The sequence below is a fragment of the Gossypium arboreum genome, chromosome 9 (assembly GCF_025698485.1).
Source record: "Gossypium arboreum isolate Shixiya-1 chromosome 9, ASM2569848v2, whole genome shotgun sequence".
Taxonomy (NCBI): Eukaryota; Viridiplantae; Streptophyta; class Magnoliopsida; order Malvales; family Malvaceae; genus Gossypium; species Gossypium arboreum.
The window spans coordinates 88,958,901-88,981,029 of record NC_069078.1 but is presented as its reverse complement, the minus strand read 5'-3'; the positions used below and the strand labels follow the sequence as shown (position 1 = coordinate 88,981,029).

The window sequence follows — 22,129 nt, the reverse complement described above, 5'->3', positions numbered from 1 at the left end:
CAAAGAATAAAATAAAGTGGTTAGGATAATGATAAAAAAAAATCCTTTGATTATTAAGGACTTTAATGGTAAATATTATAGATTAGGCATATTTAATTATAAAATAAGGGATAAAGTAATATTTAGTCCTTAAATTTGGAAACATTTTCTATTTTAGTTCCTAAATTTTCTTGGTCCATTTTAATTCAAAATTTAAAAACTTTTCTCAAATTAATCTTTAAACTTTGATTTATTTTAATGTGGGAGAACGTGACACTGTAAGAAAGTATTATATTATCACTTGAAAATTTTAAAAATATAAAATGAAAAATAAAGAAATTTTTAAATTTTTAAATAATGATGAATCTTTTAAGAATCAAGTCATTTTACTTCAATAAAATTCAAGTTGGGGATCAAATTTGAAAAGATTATGCGGACTAATATGGAGAAAAAAGTTTAGGGACGAAGGTTTTGAGTGCTGCCAAGTCTTGAGACTATAAATTGCTTCATCCTAAAGTATATTGGCTTCTTTAAACATGATGTTTTTGATAAATTAGCCAAAATATAATTATTGTAAAAGAAAACTTTTTATGCAGATCCGATGGTGGAATCCTAACCTTCTCACAAGTGTGGGAACCACCATTGAGTTTCCACGTGTCAAATCATCAGTGGAGAACCACCAAATTCTTTCTTTTTCCTACCGCACCCAAACACTGCCTATTTTTCCCAAACAAGGCGTCTTCCTCTTTCCTTCCTTCAACCTCCTCGTTACAGCTTCGACTCCGAACCTCGTATACGTTCCCTCCGAACCTTAACTTCGGTACGAACCTTAATTTTGCCCCCCCTGTTCGTTGAAAATTTCGCACACTATTTCGATCACTTTATCGCTCTCCCTCTCTCTTTGAGCTAAAAAAAAAGGCCCAAAATTTTAGAACCCTAATAATTTTCATAATTTTCTTACAATTTTAACATCTTCGAGGATCGATTTTTCGAGCTCCATTTCAATGGCTTCTCCTGTCCAATGTGAGTTCACTTTTCCCCTCTTTCTCTCTCTCTAGGAACCCTAATGTATTTTTTTTCACTCTACAAGTCTTTCTTATGATGTATATATATGTAAGAAGCTGAATCGATAATAGGGATTTGGTATTATAGAGCTGGGCAGTTGTGTTTTCTGTATTTTGTTTTAGGGATGGGGATTGCTTGCTACCGTTTCGATTTTTTTTTGTAGTCTAGGTTAGAAATGCGCGATTTTACGGAAAATTTGAGTTAAGTGTCTGTTTGTTTGCTGAGAAGATGGAGAGATGCCGGGGATCTTCACCGTGGGGGATTGCAAATTTTCAATTGAGTTGAAGTTGTAGTAGTTGCTTTCTTCCTGCTGTATGGAAGATTTCAAGCCTTTAAAAAAAAAAAAAAGCAAATGTTTTAGTTTTTATTGATAATTTAGTTTCGTGCATTTTTCATTAATGGTGAATTTATGGTTGTATTTCACATGTAGTATTCTGCTTCGCTGCTTCTTGAGTGTCTCTTTTTCATTTTGTGTTAGTTGGAGTTCATTGACATTGATATGTTACCTAATCTTCTGAAGCTAATCAGTAATTTGTGTTTTACTTCATTGACATTGATATGTTACCTAATCTTCTGAAGCTAATCAGTAATTTGTGTTTTACTGGGCATTTCTGTTTTACTAGGCAAGGGAAAAATTGTGATGTGCTGATATTAAATTTATGGAATACCACTTTTTTCATTCAAGAAATTGTGATGACGCATATTTGGTTTTTGTGCCATGCTGCTATTTCATTTGTTTACTGGATATCCTTTGTTTGACGTTTTTATACTTCTTGGCACACATTTGCTATACCAAATGAAGAAAGAAAGGTGGAACAAATTTTATGATCGGATGGTTACCTTAACTTGCTTTAATTTTTGTTTCCATGAAGAGATGATGTGTTGGATTTTATCCATGCAGGATAAGCTGTTAAGGTTGATTTTCAAACTTCACAACTCAAAACCAGGGTGAATGTTTAAATGTATGGAAGAGGTTTGTTTTTAATTATAGTTGGATTTATAGAAGTATTCTTATGATCGTATGTTCTGTAATGGAATTGAAAGTGTGAAGATTTTTAACCTAATTCTTATTCCTTTTAGGTAGTAAATTTTCTCCCAAAACTTTAGCTGCTGAAAATTCTTGGTTTGGATTATCTCTATGCCTGGCAACGAAGTTGGAGACAGGATCCATAATTTTCTTGGTCAAGAGGGGTTGCCCCAGGGCCAACATCATTCGCAAGGCCTTGACACTGCCTGGCCTGGATTAAATAACAATCGGTGGGTTGGAAGCCAGAGACAAGCTGGTGAAACTCTTGTTTCCAGTTTGAAGAATTTTAGTGTACATCAATTAGGTAATACGAAGACATCTTGATTGTTTAGTTTCTACTCTCTTCTGTTACTACAAATTTGATTTTAGTGCGTGGTTATAATATGCTTTTGAACCACTGTTTAATTGATATTTTTATACTCTTTTGGCACTAGCTGAATCTGACAGAGGACAGACTGGTCAGTCTTCGAGCCGACAGCATGATCTGAACTTCACTCAGTCAGGTCTGAGGTTTGAAATCGCCCAAAGTCAATCACAAAACCAATCACCAATTGCAAATGGCTATTTGCTAGGGCATCAGGCTTTCCAGACAAGTCAGAATGAACCAAACTTTTTGGGTGTGGATACAGTATCTAGATGCTTATCACCTCTTGATTCACAGATAGGAAATGGTCCTGATCTTAGTAAGAAAAATTCATTGAGGTTGGAATCTACTGAATCTCCCATGAATTACGACTTTTTTGGGGGGCAACAGCAAGTTAGCGCACAGCATTCTGGCATGATCCAGTCTTTACCAAGGCAGCAATCAGGGATGAATGACATGCAGCTATTACAACAAAATGCTATGCTTAAGCAAATGCAAGAATTACAGAGGCAACAACTCCTGAGGCCACAGTTTCAATTACCAGATGCAAGGCAATTAAGCTCTGCAAATCAGGTTTCTTCTACTGTAAAACATGGCTTGGGTAGCCTTTCTTCAGCTCCAATCAATGGCATTCCTGTCCATGATGCTTCAAATTATTCCTGGCAGCCTGAGCACATGGCACCAAATTGGTTGCAGCATGGTACATCTCCATCCATGCATGTATCCTCTAGTGGATTTACGTTTTCCCCGGAGCGAGGCCAGGCATCTTTGATGGGTTTGGTTCCTCAACAGGTTGATCAATCATTTTATGGGACTACCAGCAATGCGAGAGGAAACCCTTATCACCATTCTTCTGTCCAAATGGAGAAGCCTTCAATGCAGCAGCTGCCAGCCAGCAGTAATTCTTTTCCAAGTAATCAATATGATCTGTTTTCAGATCAAGTTGGTTTGCAAGATGGAAGACAGGGTGATCAGGGTAAAAATGTGTTTGGGGCTACAACAGGACAAGGCTTAAATACTGGATTTCGTCCAGAACCCTTGCAGGAAATGACTATCCAGCCAAATAATGCGGTGATGCAGGAGTCTTATGATGGAAGGCAGGAACGTCCTGGTCCATCAGAAATATCCTTGGAAAAGTCAACGGCTCAGGCTGCCCCCTCACAGAGTGTGGCTACGCTAGATGCGACTGAAGAGAAGATTTTGTTTGGATCAGATGACAGTGTGTGGGATATCTTTGGAAAGAGCATCAACATGGGCTCAGTGTTGGATGGTACGGACTCTTTTGGAGCATTGCCTTCTTTGCAAAGTGGAAGTTGGAGTGCACTTATGCAGTCTGCTGTAGCAGAAACATCTAGTAATGATTTAGGGGTACAGGAAGAGTGGAGTGGTTTGGGTGTGCAGAATAGCGAACCTTCAAGTAGGAACATAGCATCACAAATTGTCAATGATGGCAGCAAACATCAGTTGGCTTGGGCCGATAACAACTTGCAGACTGCCTCGACATTGAATTCTAAATCTTTTCCCATGTCTAGTGATGCCAATATCAATCTTGACTTTTTTAGCATCCCTGGAGTTCAGCAATCAGGAGTCCAGATTGCAAATGAACAGACCAGGAAAATACATAATGATTCATCTCAGAAACTTGTTCAACAGTTAACAGAAGAAAGAAGCAAATGGTTAGATTGCAGTCCTCTACAAAAACCTGTAGCTGAATGTGTGCAAATCTTTGGAAATGTTGCTCACTCTCCCAACATGCAAGTAAGTGCAAAGAGCATTTCGGGCCACCAACAAGACATGGCTGTACATAATCTGCGTGTTCAGCCACATAACAAGCCAAACGGTTGGAGCTTCATTGAGTCTGCGTCACATAGTGGTGAAGCTATATCAAAAAGTCAGGATATTGATTGTGCATTGCAACCTGCTCAGAATAGTGATCACAGAGGTGCCATGTCTGAGGAGAAAGGTCATGGTTCTTTTCTTGGTTATCCTATTCCTGATGCAAATAGCGAATGGGGAAAGTTGAATTCCGGCTTGGGAAGCCCGCAGGTGAACAGGGAAGGTTCTGAGCTGGATAATGTTGCTGCAATAACAGATTCAAGAACTGCAAGGGTCACTGAGGATAGCAGCCAGCAACTTCCGAACAATCATAATCTCAGGAGAAGTACTGATTCTAAAGTAAACTCTGGACCAAGCAAGGTTCAAGCAAGATATCTGCAAAATCAGGATAAGAACCCTCGAACTTTTGATTCATCTAGAAATGATTGCTTGGACAAGGGAGCATCTGAAGCAAATATATTGGAGAATTCCAATGTCAAAGAAACTTCCAATGACAGTTTTCACCCAAACTCATCCCACCCATTTTCTACTGGTGGCATGAGAGACAATGTCTGGCTGGATGTAAATGATCGACATGGAGGAAAACAGAAGTCATCTGTTTGTATTAGTCATAAACCTTCCGGAATCCGTAAATTCCAGTATCATCCAATGGGGGATCTGGATGTGGAGGTTGAACCTTCATATGGAACTAAAAGTGTTGCACATTCACAGGCAATGTCCCAAAATATTTCGCAAGGATTGAAAGGTCATGACCGAGGATACTTTGGGCAGTCAAAACTTACTGGTCATGCTACTAGAGAGTCTATAGAAACTGAGAAGGTAATTTTCTGTGTTTTGCTGCTTGTGTAAATAGTGTGAAATTATGAGCTCGTTTTCTCTCTGTCCTCTGTATCACCACTGAATTTTACTTTATTTTTTAAGAATATCATTAGCCTTTGGAAGGCAATTTTTATTTATTAATTTTCTTCTTCTATACTTAGGGTTGTTTTCCCGGCATTCGAGTAGATGAGGTACCTTCCAGAAGCTCAAATCAAGGTTCTGCTTCTGACAGATCTTTTGTTGGTTCTGTGCTGAACAAGACAGCTCCAATGAGGTGGTTGAATATTTGTACTCAACTTTTAGCTTGGTTTGAATTTCTTGCTTTTCTCAAATTTTATTGTTGTGACAGTCTAGCTATAAATAATATTCTTTTTGGTTGTAAAAACTGTGATAGTAAAAACTTATATGTCACCATATATCTGAAATCTGATCTTATTTGGTAATGCTGGCACTTTAGATTTCTTTATAATTATTTTTGTGCTGCTGTCCTTAATTACTTTCTATGGTGCTCTGGGTATTACAAAATTTCGCAGTCAAAATATGCTGGAGCTGCTTCCTAAGACTGATCAGCCAAGGGAACATGGCACTGCTACACACTTAAGCCCTTCTGAACGCAATCTATCATCTGAAATGCCAGATACAGAAACTTCTGATGGATCAGTAGGCCAGTTTCAGCATAATAGGCCTCCTGCTTCGCAAGGTTTTGGTTTACAACTAGGTCTCCCATCTCAAAGGTTTACCAACCCTGATCGTGCAATGTCATCTCAGAATTCTCCCCAAAGAGTTAGTTCTCTGAATTCAGTTCTTGGCTCTTGCGAGGTAGGAAGGAAGGGTCATGCATGGTTGGATCCAAGAACTTCTGTTCAGTCCTCAACTCATGGAGAATCCTATGGAGATATTAAGAATAATGTTTTAAGTGGCTCTGGTCAAATCAGCAATAAAGCGGCACCATATAATATCCAGACCAACTTTTCTTCCGGTTTTACCTCTGATTATCATTTGAAAAGTCATCTCCAAAGCCAAAATATTACTAGTGTGGGTAGTCAGGCAACACCAAGTGCATCTATCAATGCGCCTTTTGGTGGGTTGGGATCTCTGCCCAAGCAGACTGATGACTCTTCTGAGAGAGTTCAAACTAGTCAATTGCAAAGGAAACCAGCACTCCACATACCTAAATCTGCTGTAGATAACAATCGTAATTCTTCTGAGACTTCTCAGCCAAGTAGCAGCAACCAAATCCGTGCAAGGGATCCAGGCCAGCAGTATCCAGTTTTGGAGGCTCTACCAGCTTACCCACCATCTGCTACCCCTGAATCTCCAAAGCAAGGTTCTTTTACCAAAATGCCTGATGTGTGGACCAGTGTTTCTGCCCCACAACATCCATTAGGAGCACAGTCCTCTTGGGCTTCCCAAAATTTGTTCAAGTACCATCATCAATCGAATATTAACTCTGAAACATCTCTTCCTGGAACAAAGAAGCTAGACGATCAAATTGCTAAGGCAGGACGGGGTGGTCAATCTGAGTTTCCTGGAGGCCCTGGTAAGCCACAGAGCTTTGTTGGAGAAGAGCAACCAGCAAAAGATCAGCAGTTATTTCCTGAAAGTGATGCCAGTCAAAATCCTGCAACTATGCCACAAGACATTGATACTCTTGGTCAATCTTTGAGACCAAATAACATTGTAAATCAGAACCATTCATTATTGAATCAGGTGCAGTCAATGAAAGATATAGAGATTGAACCAAGTAATAGGAGTGTCAAAAGATTTAAAGGCCCATGTCTAGACTCTGCTTTGGATACTCAGCCGGTAAGTTCTGAAGGTGCAGAGCAGTTATCTTATGGATCAGATACTATGATGAAAGATGCTTCAGTTAATCGTATCTTAGTTTCTTCTGGAGATCCTAAGATGCTAAGATTTTCACCAAACACTAGAGACAACTGTGAGGCACAGGTATCTTCTTATGATATGATGGCATATGCTCAGAATGATTCCCAGAATTTCTCCAGTGCTAACAATTCAGCTGCTAATCTCAAGGGTGAACACTCTCAAATAAGTCCCCAGATGGCTCCTTCCTGGTTTGATCGGTATGGCTCGTTTAAAAATGAGCAAATGTCACCTCTATATGATGCTCGAAAAACTGCCATGTTGAAGGCCGCGGAAAAAGCACTCATTGTTGGTAGACCTTCTGACAGCTCGCATGCTCTTCATTCAAATGAGCAGGTTAATGCTGCTGCTTATCCTAGCCAGCTGGATAGTGCCTGTAAAAGCTCAAAGCCAATTGTGAGTGAGCTGATCTCCTCTCACTCGCTGCCTCCTGAAATCACAAATCAGGATTTGGTTGTTGTGAGAGCAAGAAAGCGGAAAAGTATGGTATTTGAGCTTCTACCATGGCATAGAGAAGTGAAACAAGTTTATCAAAGATCTCAGAACATCAGGTGATTGGAATAAGTAACCCATTCGTTGCAATTATTTTGGTGGTATAGATTTCACTGACCTAAAGCACTAATGTATTTGCCAATACTGTTACTATGCAAAAATTAGTTGCTCTCTCCTCTCCCTATGGTTATGTTTTTCTTATTTTTGGAATTATATTGAAGTTTTCTGTTGATACAGTGTGGCAGAGGTGGAATGGGTGCATGCAGCAAATCGATTGATTGAGAAGGTGTGTTCAATGTTTAACTGCCTTACTTTGATCATATGTTATTCCTTCTTAGAACTCTGACAGTTCTCAGCTTAAGGACATTGATCTAATCATAGGTTGAAGATGAGCCTGAAATGTTTGAAGATTGGCCACCAGGGGTTAGATCAAAAAGAAGGCTTATCTTGACAAGGCAGCTTATGCAGCAACTACTTCGTGCTCCTCCAAGAGTAATTCTTTCTGCAGATGCTAGCAAAAGCTATGAGGCTGTGGCATATTTTGTTGCCAGATCAGTCCTGGGAGATGCATGCAGCACAGCATGTATACCTGAAAGTGATACTGCTATTCTTCCTGACGGTGAAAGCACGTAAGAACATCTTATATTGTTTGAAATCCTCAAATCGTGTTTTGACTTGTTTTCATCTGCTGGATCATCGTTGTTATAGTCGATACTTTCTTACAAATATATATATTTTTTCCTTTCAAATTACTTTTAGCCTCTCTGAAAAGCTTCAGAAGGAGAGAAACCAGTCCACCTTAAAGTATGCTGAAGATTTTGTCATCAAAACGAAGAAGCTGGAGAATGATTTACAGAGGTAAGTCACATCTAGTTCTTCTCACCAATATCTTTTATGCATGATATTTCATTTGTTAGTCTTTTGCAACAACGTTATTAATGTGAACACCATGTTTATGAATTATGAAGTTCAATGTTTTGTGGTAAGAACTTCCCCTCACAAACCACCCATTAAATTTGATCATATTGTTGTCATCAAAGTGTGCTGCATGTGTTTCCTGGTTATGTTCCTGTAGTACTTCGACCTGAAGGGATAACGTCTTGCTAGTTCAATGGATGAAATTGCTCATAATTATATGCCTTTTTTAGAATCATCGGATATGAATTTAACTGTGGGATAAATTTTTGCTTTGATTTGCATCATGTTTTAAGGGTTTACTTAGGCTTCTAATTATTCATGTACTTAATTATATATTCTTTTTGATTTGTCCATCAATTATTTTGCCCTAAGCTACTTTTATGACCATGCCAGTTATCTTCAAATGTTTCCTATTTGTTGTGCAGTCTGGACAAGAGAGCCTCAATCTTGGACTTAAGATTGGAATGTCAGGATCTAGAGAAGATTTCCGTCATCAATCGTTTTGCCAAGTTCCATGGTCGGGGGCAAGCTGACGGCACTGAGACCTCATTGTCCTCTGATGCAATTGCTAGTTCTCACAAATTCTTCTCCCAGAGATACGTAATTGCACTCCCGATGCCCCGTAATCTCCCTGACGGGGTACAATGTCTTTCCCTTTGATCATTACTTGATTGATTTTTCCCTCTTTTTTTTTTTGGCCAATTATCTTCTTATCCCTCGGTGCATCTCTGCTCCAAAATTTAAAAGCAATGGAGGCTCTTAGATCATTGCCTGCCATTGCAGGCCATTTGTATCAATTTCCTGAGAAATATATGAGTTTATCATTGAATATACTTGTCTGAAAATCTTGAGAGAAAGTGAGGGGTAAACCCCATAATTTTTGGGTAAAATGGGGGAAGAACAAAGCTCAGTCTGAATTATTTTTGAAACAGGTAGCTGAATATTCTTAAGGTAAAAATTAAGTGTATTTATTAAAGCCTTTTGGATGCCTTTCATTCATAAATAAAGGGTTTCTCTACATATCTCTCATCTTCTCTCTTTATACTCTCTGAGACTGAAAGGGATTGGAATCAGTTTGAGAATTGCTGGTGTTTATAATGTGCCCAAAGCCTTCACAAAGTTCTTTAAATTGAAATAAATCTTGGCCTTTATTGTTATTGTCATTGTCGTGGTCATCATCATCATATAGGTTGCTTTAGCTTATGTCTGTGTTGTTGTTGCATGATTTTTGAATTATTGTTGTTATTATTAGGGATAATATAATTTGGCCCCTAACTTGGCAACTAGGTCTATTTTGGCACCTGAACTTTGCAACTAGATTCATTTTGGTCCTTGAATTTGAAAAATATAGAAGTTTGATACCTGTTCAACAGCTGGTTTTTGTCCCAGTTTTCGATTTTTACTGGTTTCGAGCAATTTTGGTTCTTGGTCCAACCAGTCTGATCGACCAATCCAGTCTTGTTCCAATCTTGATGGAATTCAGGCCAGGGACCAAAATGGATCTAGTTGTCAAATTTAGGCACCAAAGTGAACAAAAAAAAAAAGTACAGGTACAAAAGTGGATCTAGTTGCCAACTTCAAAGGCAAAAAATTATATTATTCCTTATCATTATTATTATTATTGATGAAAGATATTATAGTTTTGTTTGCTTGAAAATAGGAATGAAAATGGAGGACTGATTTCTTTGTCCATCTCTGTTCCACTCTTGCATGATTGTTGAAATATTGTTCTTATTATTTGATGAAATAATAATATAATATAATATAAGATTACCTTCTTTGAATTATAAGATAAGATTTCAGAATACTATTCTCTTCTTTGAATTTCAAAGATGAGCTTAAGTAAAAAATATTTACATTCTCATGGAGATGTTAATGAATTACATTCTCCGGTTTTGCTCTCACCTACTTCAAAACTTGAACAGAGCAATTGGGAATCTTTTTTCTCTTGCTCTCACCTGCTCCGGAACCTTGTTAGCATTCTTGTTTCTGCTAAATCTTACGGAAATATTGTGCTCTGCATTAAACGGAACTTGAAAAGTATAAAACACCAGAGCACTCTTCTTTCTCGTATAAAAACCAACTTCTTGAATTGCTTACCTGCTTCGATTTCTTGAATTAATAAGAGTGACCATTATTTATAGTTTTTAAGGGTTTAGATTGATTTAGATGAATTGTTAAAAGATTTGAACTTATCTACAACATAGAGTTCAAATTAACCTAGTCAGCTGCAGTAGTTTCTAGAAAGAATCGGTGGTTAAAGTTGGTCAAAATTATCCAAATGATCACTAACCTTGTCAACTACAGTAGTTTCTAGAAAGAATCGGTGGTTTAAAGTAAGTCAAAATTATCACTTTGTATGATATCTTACAGTTTCAGTATCATATAATTAGCTGGGGAAATTAAGTTACAGTTTCAGTATCATATAATTGCACCTATTGTATGAATGTTTTGGCTATGACGTGTTTATTCTTTAATATGTGTAATTTAAAAATGTTCCACTTCAAAACCTCAACCAATCAATAGCTAGAGTACGGAGCAAGACAACTCTCATGATGTCACTCGATTAGATTTTTTGTCTTGTGATCCGTGTAACCTTAGTTGATTCGCTCATTTTAAATTTACTTAAATCAACTTAATTACCACAACTGACGATTTCTTTAAAATTCTTCTAAGGCACTACTTTGTATAGTAGAAGTAATTATGTCAAATGAAGTTTTAAAAAAATAATAGAAAATCACGTAAAGAAATGTATGAAAGGTATTTAAGTAAATTTTTTTAATATGCTCTTATTTACAAAAGAAACAAAAAGAAAACAATGGATGAATGAAGTGATTTACAAGTGAGGGGAGGTTTTTTATTTATAGTTGAGTTTTTTCAAAATTAACAGTCTAGATTAAGTTACATTGGCAGATAAGATTAGCCTATCTCTTAAATCATGGGATTTACAAGATATACAATATCTAATCTAATCTTTACAAGATATGATTTCTATCAGTCTTTTAAGATTAGTTCTCATATTTACTGAGATATCCTATGCTGTCATATCTTCATTATTGGGCCACTTGGACTTAAATATAACAGGTTTTTTCAACAGTTCTTTGAATCAAGTCAGTTCTTGTGGGTCAAATGATTCCCTTCTAAATAATAGACCTCTATTGGATGCATTTAGTGTGATGGTTACAGGTTTTAAATTGCGACCCGTGACACTTAAAACACTTCAACTGGCAAATATCAATACATTGGAAGTTAAAGCCTATGCTCTCGAACAAATAGTAGCTTGAATCTCGTATATCAATGAACCAACTTATTCGTTGTTGATATTAACTGATCAGCTTGCCCTCCAAGATTAGCAAACATCAAAAACAAACTCTTGTTGCGAGGGATTAATTTTAAATTTTGAACAATAATTGGAAGATATTAGTATAATTAACCCTTCTTTTTTCAACAAACCATCACGTCTGATTAACTTAATTAATAATAATAAAATTAAATGTTAGTTTAAATTTTGTGAATTCCGCATACAAAGTTAAAAACCATATTTAACTAAATGAAATACACATTTACTTAATTGTAATCAAAAGTGAAGTAAAAACTTGACCACAAGTATACTCTCCATAAATAATTTTCAACTGGGATAAAGTCGAAAATTTTTAAGAGGTCAAAATTAAATTGTAAATTTTACGATTGTAAAAATATAATTTTACCATTTTAATAGTCTATATTTTTATAACTTTTAAAAGAATAAATTATTTTTTTATTTTTAAAGAGTTAAAGTGTAATTTTAATTTTATTAATTTTTTTAATTTTAAAAGACTAGAGCCCTGCTTTGAACATAAAGTAAAGAAATCACTATCAATATACCCCATGAATAATTAAATTTTTTTTCAAAACAAAATAGAATTTGTTACCTGAAAAACACAAATAGAATTTTAGATAAAATTTTTCAACTAAAAAATATTACAATAAAAAAAATGAAAAAGTCGTTTCATCTTTCTCATTGACCTAGCCAGCGAGACAATGTTCTAATAGGATTCGAATTCGTGTAGCATTTTAAGCAATTAAACTCTTGTTTTCCCAAATCCATTAATACTTTTATCTATAAAATCATTTGAAGAACTCATGTTTTTCTTCACGTCATTTTCATATACACAAATATACATATATATATGTACACGTATATACATATACATATACTGTGTCACCCTAAAGCTACGCCAATGGTACTGATTCAAAACTATGAGGACCTTCATTGGCCTTTTCTTCATCAAATATCAAAAAATCGAGTCAAAGAAGACGAAGTCGAAAACCCAGTCAAAGAAGATCTTCACAAATGGGATTATCCGATTCCGGTCTCAGAAAATCGAGTCGAAGAAGATCGTGAAGAAGATCATTACGAATTGGATAATCCGATTCCAGTTGGGTTTCAGTTTTTACCTACAAATGAAGAACTTATTACGGAGTATTTGATCAACAAGATTTTGCATAATCCGTTGCCTTTTGGGGATTTTTCAGAGGTTGAAGAAGCTGTTCTTTATAGTACACATCCAAAGAGTTTAGGTAATTTTTAATAACTTCTGCTTTACTTATAAGGTTTTTTTATTTATTTAATAATTGAGAATTTATTGTGTAATATGTTGGATTACATACTATCCTGAAATATTATATGAATAATGTGTCGGATCATATACATAAAATGTTATATAATTAATAATTATATATGAAATCTTGACATACTATAAGAATGATATGTCGGATCATATACGTGATATATGTAATGATTATATCGATAAATTAAATTATAACACATTATATATGATATGTGGAACGATATACATGATATATATACAATGATCTTTAATTACAGTCCAATACTACATTAAATTCAAATATTCCTCAATTATTTACTCAAATTATTGCTTTTATTATTAGTTTTATCATTGAATATCTTTTAACTTTATTTATTCTAAATTTTCTTTGCAGTAGATTTCGTTAACGAAGAGAAAAATGGTATTTTTATATTCACAGGACAAAAACTTTTCGAATAATACTATTCGAAAAGTTGAAGATGATTTAGGATTTTGGAGTTTAAAATGGTACGAAGAAATACATGACGCGAAGGGAAATAAAGTTGCATTTAACAATCATTTTGTTTTTTTTTCGAAACGTCGTAAAAAAACACATTGGAAAATGGATGAACTTCAATTACGTCCAGAATGGTACAAAGATTTCCATCTTGAGGTACATTCTGAAAATAATTATGAAACAATGAGTTGGTTCTTTTATACATTTGGCAACATCTATTTGTTGTTTTTAATTTTAGAATTGAATTTATAATAGATTAATGTCTTTTTTAATGTTTATTTTTAAAATATTTACTCTCTTTTCTGTTTTTCCCTCAAACATCATTTCACTTAATATTACTCTATAAATAAAGTTATTTTTTTGAAAAAAAAATAAATGTATGTTTTTTTTTTATAAAATGAATGCATGCGGAGGATTTGAGTTTCGAGGGATTATGAGTAGTTCTAGATATTATATAAAAAAATAGGTAAACATTCAAAATAGTCACTTACGTTTATAATATTTTAGTTATTGGGCTGTTAATTACCCTTAATAGTGTAAGGGTAAGCTGACATGGCACTTTAAATCATCATTTCAAACAAATATTTTTACGTGTCATGTCAGCTTACCGTTATAATAACTATTTTTATAGTTTTATTATAAAACTAAAGGCAAATCTAGGGGGGCTAACAGAGGCCCTTAAAATGGAAAATTATTATTTATGCCTTTCAATTTTTTTAAATTTTAAATTTGTAAAGGTAAAGTTATATTTTGGCCCCTAAGATTATAAAAATCTGATTTAATCATTTAAAAAATATAAAGATATAGACTATAAAAAATTAAAATTTCATTCAGTCCCCCTAAAAAATTATTTTAGCTTCGCCCTTGTATAAAACATATATGATCAGCTTGTAAAAACAAAAAAAATTGACTACATTGCATCACTTTTATAATAAAACTTGCAGAATTTGAAATTTTCACTATAATTTTCTGAATAACATTTCTATTTTTTTTTTATCATTATTTGCAGGAAGAATGGGCTTTGGGGATACTTAAAGAGGGACAGAATATCATTAGTTTATAAAATTCCAGTTGTATAGTTTCGGTTTTGGTTCCTCTCTTGCCTGACAAGTTGTTTTATTATTATTATGTAAATTGAATTTCCGGAAGTCATTTTCCGAAAATATCTTCGGAAATTATAATAATTATATAAATTGAGTATTAATTTAATTAGTATGAATATTATTTTTAATATAAAAATATATAATTTTAAGTATGTTAAAATACATTATTTTTTATTTATAAATTAGAGGAGACTATTAATAATTATAAGTCATATAAAAATGAAATTGTTAAAAAAAATTAGTTGATTTAATAATCAACTTAAGCTACTATTAAAAAAGTAATATGAGAGGTAGAAGTTAACAGCTGTGGGGGTAGAAGATGACAACCAAATCGAGAAAGTGAGTGAGTAAGAGGATGTATCGACAAAACAATGAAGTTACAGGGGTCATAAGTGTAAAGGTAAAGCAGCCCCCTGTTTACAAAATGAATGTAGGGCAAACTACATACTTGGTCATCTACTTTTCATAAGTTTTTACTTTGGTCATTTGTACAAATTTTTACCAGAGTTGTAGAGATAAAATTTAAGTCTTTCTATGTAACATGTAAAAACTCAAGTTTTTCTTAGAAGAAACTCATTCTAAAAGAGAAAAATAAAGGAAATTAAAAATAAAATAATTTTTCTTAAAAGATAAAATAAAAGAAATTAAAAGATAAAATGATTTTTCTCTGCAAAATCCAAATATTTTGTAATTTTTTTGTAAAATTAAGAAAATTAAAAATAAATTGATTTTTCCTATAAAACCCAAATTCTTGCTTAAAATCCCATGTTTTTCGGGGAAAAAGAACCAAATTGATTATAAAAAAAAGGAAAAATAAGATTAATTTTAAAAAGCTAAAATGAATAACCAACGTGAAACTAATTAAAGCTGGGTGATTAAAATAAGTGTAGAATAACATTGAATTAAAGACAATTGATCAAAATGAAAGCTTATTAAAGTTGGGAGACTAAAATAAAAATAATTGTTAATGACAGTGCCAAATTTACAAATTTTTCATTTTCAGCAAAATTTGCTATTAGTTCCCCTACTTTGTGTAAATTGTGTATTTAATCCATCTATTTTAATTTTGTCAAATTTAGTTTTTATGTTTTTTTAATTTTGAAATTTAAGTCTTAAACCAAAACTGTGGCAGTTGAATCCATTTGGGTAAATCTTACTATTAGTCCTATACAATACGTAAAATAGTAGATTTAGTCCATATTATTTAGCTGAATTATTCTTTTCTTTTCTTTTTTTAGTAATCAATTGGATCATTCTTAAATACTTTTTTAAAAATTTGAAACTTTAATCTTGATGCAAACGATTTACGTTAAATTTATCAATTAGATTTTCTATTACTAACATGTGAAAATAATAAACCGATATGACATTACACATGTGATAATTAGAAATTTTAACAAGTATCGTTTGATTAGAATTAGAAAAAATCGAATAAGTACAATGATTAAAAACAACCAAATCAACATCATATATGTTTAATCGATCTTTAAATAAATAAAAAAAGTCTAAGTGAGGTGTGTTTAAATGAAGGGTAAACTATTAAAATAGTCACTTTTGTTTCTCTTCTATTACATTTTAGTCACTTATATTTGTAATGTTACGTTTTTATCATTTACATTATTATCTTGTAATATTTTAGTCACTGAGTGTTAATTGTCATTAATGGTGTAACGGTTAAATTGACATGGCACATCAAATCATCATTTCAAACAAAAGTTTTAGATTAAATTATACAATTGGTCCTTATAATTTTTTTTTTGTTTTGAGCATTTTTTTTCTTTTTACATTGAAAGAGATAGAGAAGGGAGGAAAATAAAAGGAGAAGCAGAAGAAAATGAAAAAAAAAAAGGAAAGTTAAAAGAATATAAAAGAAAAAATTGCTTAAAATGAAAAAATATGGAGACAAATTGTATAATTTAACCTAAAATTTTTATTTGAAATTATGATTTAACGTGCCACGTCAACTTACTGTTACACTATTAACGGAAATTAACGGTTCAATGACTAAAATGTTACAACACGTTAACGTAAGTGACCAAAATGTAACATTTCAAACATAAGTGACTAAAATGTAACCTAAGGAAAACAAAAGTGACTACTTTGTAGTTTATCCTTAAATGAATTACTCTATATTAATTAAGTTTCAATTCTACCAACAAAGCTAAAAGTTTAATCGGATTACTCAATATAAATTCTAATGAATTACAGTTTCATAGAATTTGTTCCACGAAAAACACAAATACATAAATTACACTCAGAAGTTGTTACATGAAAAACACAAATTCCAACCAATATACTGTCTAAATTACAGTTAGAAGTTGTTGCATGAAAAACAAAAATACCTCCATCGACACTACGTAAATCTAAACTCTTTCCTATCGAAAAGCAAGCGAATCAAAGTTGTAATAGGATTCCTTTTTCTTTTTCTTCATCTATAAAACCACTTGAATCCCCCAAAGCCTTTTACGACCTACAGCTACAATGGCAATGGTGGAAGTTGAAAAAAACTACGAAGATGTTCATCAAAATTGGGGCCATCGAATTCCGGTTGAAGAAGATTATTATAACGACTGGCATAATCAACCTCCGGTGGGGTTTCGATTTTTGCCGACGCCTGAAGAATTGGTGAAGCAGTATTTGATAAAGAAGGTGTTGGGTAATCTGTTGCCCGTTTCGGATTTTCTAGAGGTTGAAGACGTTGAATTTTACACCACGCCTCCAATGAGTTGCGGTACTTTTCAATAACATTGATTTTACGTAATAGTATTTACGTAATTATATCATTAATTATTTCAAATTTTTATTTTAGCATAAAAAATACATGCATCTATCATGGTATATTCCTCAATTATTTCTTATTATAATTGAAAATATTTAATTTATTTATTTTAATTTTTCTTTGTAGTTCATTTTTGTAGCGGAGAAAGAGAATGGTATTTTTTCATTCACAAGGACAACAACATTCCCAATAATCCTATTTGGGATGTTGGAAATAATGCAGGGTCTTGGAAATTAAGAAAGACAAGAGAGATATTCGACACAATGGGAAATAAAATAGCTTTTAAGTTTTATTTTGTGTATTTTTAAAACTCGGCAAAACACATTAGAAAATGAATAAATTTCGGTTACCTGCTGGATAAATTTTATTTTTTAAATATTTAATTTTTTACTAATGTATATTTTTATAATTTAGCTTGCGGAATTTAAATTTTTACTATAAATTTCTGAATAAATATAACAATTTTTAAAATATTATTTGCATTTTGCAGGATGAATGGGCTATGGGAGAGTTATAAGAGGAAGAGAATATTTTAGTTTATAAAATTCCACTTTTATTTCAGTTTCATTTTTTGGGTTCAAGTATGTTCTTCTTGCATTACTTTTTTCCCATCAATCAATAAATAAGGTTTCATCAATTTGTTATTTGTAAAAAAAAGTATATTTTTCGTATGCTTTTATTAATATTTTAATAATAAATAAATATTCAAGAATAAAATTAATACAAATAATAAAAAATAAATATGGTAAGAGTTTTATCTTATTTCTTTTATTGAAAAAGCCCATTAAAGTTAATTTTAATTAATTACTGAGTTAATTATTCAATTTAGTAGTTATAATGACATGCTTTAGTAAGAACTATTGATGTATCTCGTAACTTAAAAACATACGTCTCTTGAAATCATATAACTTCATATTCAATATTTTTATTTGTTTATTTCATTTTTATGTCACATAATATATTTTATGAAAGTTATTTCATGTTGTCATAAGAAAACTATAATTAATGTATGCTCAAATTTTACTATGTTAATGAAATTGTTACAGGTCGCAAATCAAAGTCCTTGTAATCATTGGGTATGAAATGTCTCATAGAGGTCAACTGATCAAATAGGGCTCATTTAATTCACTTGAATCGGCCCGATTCGTAGAATATATGTAATTTAATTTGCATCATTGGATTTGGAGAGTTCAACTATAAATTGAGACTTTCCCCTCATTTATAATCATTCAGTTGTAAATTTTCAAAGTAATAAAATATTTTTGAGAGAATTTTCATTTTTTAAGAGTAATATTGACTTAGGTAGATTTGAACTAAAAAAATTGCCTAAGATAACGCGATTTACCAAATTAAAATTCTAACCGTAGCAAAATATGATACTAATATTTTAAGGACTAAATTAAAACATGATATTTTAATTTAAATAATTAACAACCTAGCTAACGAGTCATTAACTAAATCGCAGATGTGAGTCTCATTTTATATAAATGTTATATTCTCTTCATATTAAAAAAATAGTTATATTATAAAAGTATAGGGTTAAATTATATCAGATTCAAGTATAAGATTAATTTCAAAATTTGAGCATAATAGAAGGATCAAAATTAGAATTTGACCATTCCTCAAACCAACTCCAAAAACTTAAAACCCTAATTTTGTTATAAACACTCAGATCACTCAAACTTCATTTCTCGCAAGCAGCTTCCGCCGCAGGGAAAATAATAATGGAGGCAGCGAGAACTGTGAAGGACGTTTCTCCCCACGAGTTCGTGAAGGCCTACGCCGCCCACCTCAAACGCTCCGGCAAGGTTTGCTTTTAGAAACCCTTAAAAAAATGGAGGCTTGCTTGTAGATTTGAACGCTTGTCTTTTAAACTGTTTTTAGGGTTTTTTGCCTTCGGTTTAGTTTAATTCTGCATTTTGTTGCTAATGTTTACTTGAGTATGGGAAATCTTCAGAAAAAAATGCTGTTATTCGTATTGTTTCGTCTCCAGTTGATTGTTACTTTGCTGCTTCATTTCGGATCAATGGTGATTTTTTTTTTCAAAGAATACATTATTTGAATAATAAATTGTTTGATTTACATATTTATGTGAAACTCTTTGCATATTTTTAATTGCTATTCGTTGTTCTTTTGTTGTTGTTTTGCTTTTTTGCTCTACAGCTAGCTTTGATGAAAAATTAGGACAGCTACAAAAAAATTGAGGCCTTAATTAGGTTCTTAATTTGTTTTTATGGTACCATGGGTTTTTTTTCCAGATTATTTGTTGTTTAAATAATGCTTTATGAATGAATCTGATTGGGATAATATAATTTTTGGCTACTTGGCAACTAAGTCCACTTTGGTACTATATTTTTTTTCCACTTTGATACTTGAACTTGGTAACTAGATTCATTTTAGTCCCTGAACTTGGATTTTGTCAAGATTTGACTATTTGACCAGTTTTCTTGGAACTGGATTGGTTGGTTGGACCGCCTGGACCAGGAACCGATCGATATACTGGTCTGAACAAAGGGGTTGAACCAATTGAATCAGAAATTGCTTGAAACCGGAAAAAATCTAGTTACCAAGTACATGGGTAAAAAATTATATATCCCAGTCTGATTCATTAGCTTGATTAAGGATTCTGCGCTTTGATGTGTGTTATCGTGTGCACTGCTGCAATTTCAATAAAAGTAATGCATTGAATGTAAAATGCTTTCTTAAATTTGTAATTGAATAATACTTAATCAGTGTCTTGTGGCAGTAGGTAAGCAAACCTTTTATTATATGCCTAATTTTTCTTGATGTTTAAAGAATAAGAAGCAATAAGGCGTTTAGGTCAATGTATTGCTTTTTGTTCCTTATGTTTGCTTTTCTCCTGCTTTTGAACAGATTGAGCTTCCTCCATGGACCGATATTGTCAAGGGTGGTAAATTGAAGGAGCTTCCACCGTACGACCCTGATTGGTACTATATAAGAGCTGGTATGTAGATATCTCACTCTCGAATCCGTTTTCCACTTGTTATTTTCTATTATGTTTGTTTAGTATCAGAGAGTGCTACTAATGCACCATATGCATCTATAACTTCTCATGAAATCCGTACTACGTTACTTTGTAGCTTCCATGGCAAGGAAAATCTACTTGAGGGGAGGTCTTGGTGTTGGTGCTTTCAGGAGGATATATGGAGGAGCCAAGAGGAACGGTAGCCGCCCACGCCATTTCTGCAAGAGCAGTGGGTCTATTGCTCGTCATATTCTCCAGCAATTGCAGAATGTGAACATCGTCGATCTTGATACTGAAGGGTGAGTCCCCCCTTTTATATGACTCTTGGCTTTCGTAAATTCTTTGTTTCTATTAGCTTTAATACTTTGGTGGCATCAAAGCTAATTGGTTTAGTAGGCTATGAATATTTCACGAGGAGGCAATTCGGCTAGGATTGTTAGAATCAAGCAAAACTAGCTCGAAAGGATTCAAATATAACAATTTTTCATTTTTTTTCACTTGGAAAAACATTTGATATAACAATGCTAGATTTCCTTTTTTTTTTCTATTAATCATTTTGGGTCTTAAACTCTCGTATCTCGAAAATATTTAAGAACTAAATTGCGGAAGTTATTTATTTAGAGCCTGTATTAATTATATTGGTAAAAGTATTATGAAAGCTCCTGTTCTAGGAGTCAAATTGCATTTTGCCCCCTTTAGTAAAAAAATGAGCAAATTAGTCTTGTATGTTAGGTCAAAGAGCAAACTGGTCATTTTTATTAAAAATTTCATTCATTTCTATTGTTAAAAATTGACGTGACTAACAGAATAACCACAATTACATGTGGCGTACCAAGTGTACCTCGTGCTGAAGTATAGGAACTAGTTTTTAACAGTAGAAATGGATGGAAGTTTTAACAAAAAAGATTAGTTTGCTCTTTGATCTAATGTACAGTGGCTAATTTTCTCATTTTTTAGTAGTGGGGTAAAATGCAATTAAATTCCTAGTACAAAGGCCTCCATGATATTTTTAGCAAACTATATTGCATATTATCAATGTTATCTAGATTTATATATCCAATACATATTCATATATGCATTTAACGCTTTGAATGTATGAAAAAACTTAGAAAAGAAAAAAAATTGAGTGTACTCGAAGTTCTTTATTTTTATGGTGCGATAGGATGCTTGATTAGCAACAACTCATCTCGAGTTGGTGTAACATAGTTGTCAACATTCTTCAATCCGTTAAAACACTACTAAAATTGTATGCTTGTGTATCAGTGGTAGGAAAATCACATCGAATGGCCAACGGGATCTCGATCAAGTTGCTGGAAGGATTGCAGTTACCCTCTGAGAAATTTCACTATATGGATTGAGTTAAGAAAAATTAGTTTGTTTGCAAGATTACTGTTTTATGAGATGGTGTTAAAATCAGTTCTGTTTGTGTCCATGTCTGGTATCTTCCATTCTATATCTAGAATTTTTGTTTTCAAGTTCATTATGGTTTTTTTGTTGACTATGACCTTAAAAGTTTTGAAACTTGCTTTTAGAAAAATTTACTAGTGAAATGATCCCGAGAAAAAAAATTGGATCATGTTTGTCTTCTACTTATTTGTGTTCAACATTCGTCCTTGTTTAGGTAAGTTTATATTTGATTAGATTAGGATAAAAGTAGTATGAAGGTCTTTGTACTAGGAGGAGTTAGATTGCATTTTGTCACTTTCTATTTAAAATCATTGTTTTGAAGTACACACGACATATATGTGTATTTCTTATTTTTTGTATGTTTATTTGATTTTTTAAGTAAAAT

General features: G+C 33.0%; 2 protein-coding genes across 4 annotated transcripts; both read left to right on the top strand.

Moving 5' to 3' along the window:
* Positions 1–691: 691 nt before the first annotated feature.
* LOC108456572 (uncharacterized) lies at positions 692–9,406 on the top strand. 3 transcript variants are annotated; one of them, XM_053019174.1, is made up of 11 exons: positions 692–1,002; positions 1,946–2,006; positions 2,125–2,375; positions 2,506–5,090; positions 5,252–5,364; positions 5,624–7,040; positions 7,125–7,525; positions 7,704–7,752; positions 7,848–8,095; positions 8,226–8,324; positions 8,810–9,406. In XM_053019174.1, exons 3-11 carry the CDS (start codon positions 2,183–2,185, stop codon positions 9,042–9,044), a joined length of 5,340 nt encoding a protein of 1,779 aa, XP_052875134.1. In that variant the 5' UTR covers positions 692–1,002; positions 1,946–2,006; positions 2,125–2,182; the 3' UTR covers positions 9,045–9,406. The 3 variants fall into 3 exon arrangements, with proteins under 3 accessions (XP_052875134.1, XP_017610608.1, XP_017610607.1); XM_017755119.2 differs by having other exon boundaries at positions 5,624–7,525; XM_017755118.2 differs by having other exon boundaries at positions 1,946–2,017; positions 5,624–7,525.
* A 9,569-nt stretch (positions 9,407–18,975) lies between these two features.
* LOC108456570 (40S ribosomal protein S19-3-like) lies at positions 18,976–21,926 on the top strand. Its single transcript, XM_017755117.2, has 4 exons — positions 18,976–19,159; positions 20,226–20,316; positions 20,453–20,636; positions 21,601–21,926. Exons 1-4 carry the CDS (start codon positions 19,076–19,078, stop codon positions 21,671–21,673), a joined length of 432 nt encoding a protein of 143 aa, XP_017610606.1. The 5' UTR covers positions 18,976–19,075; the 3' UTR covers positions 21,674–21,926.
* The last annotated feature ends 203 nt before the right edge of the window (positions 21,927–22,129 follow it).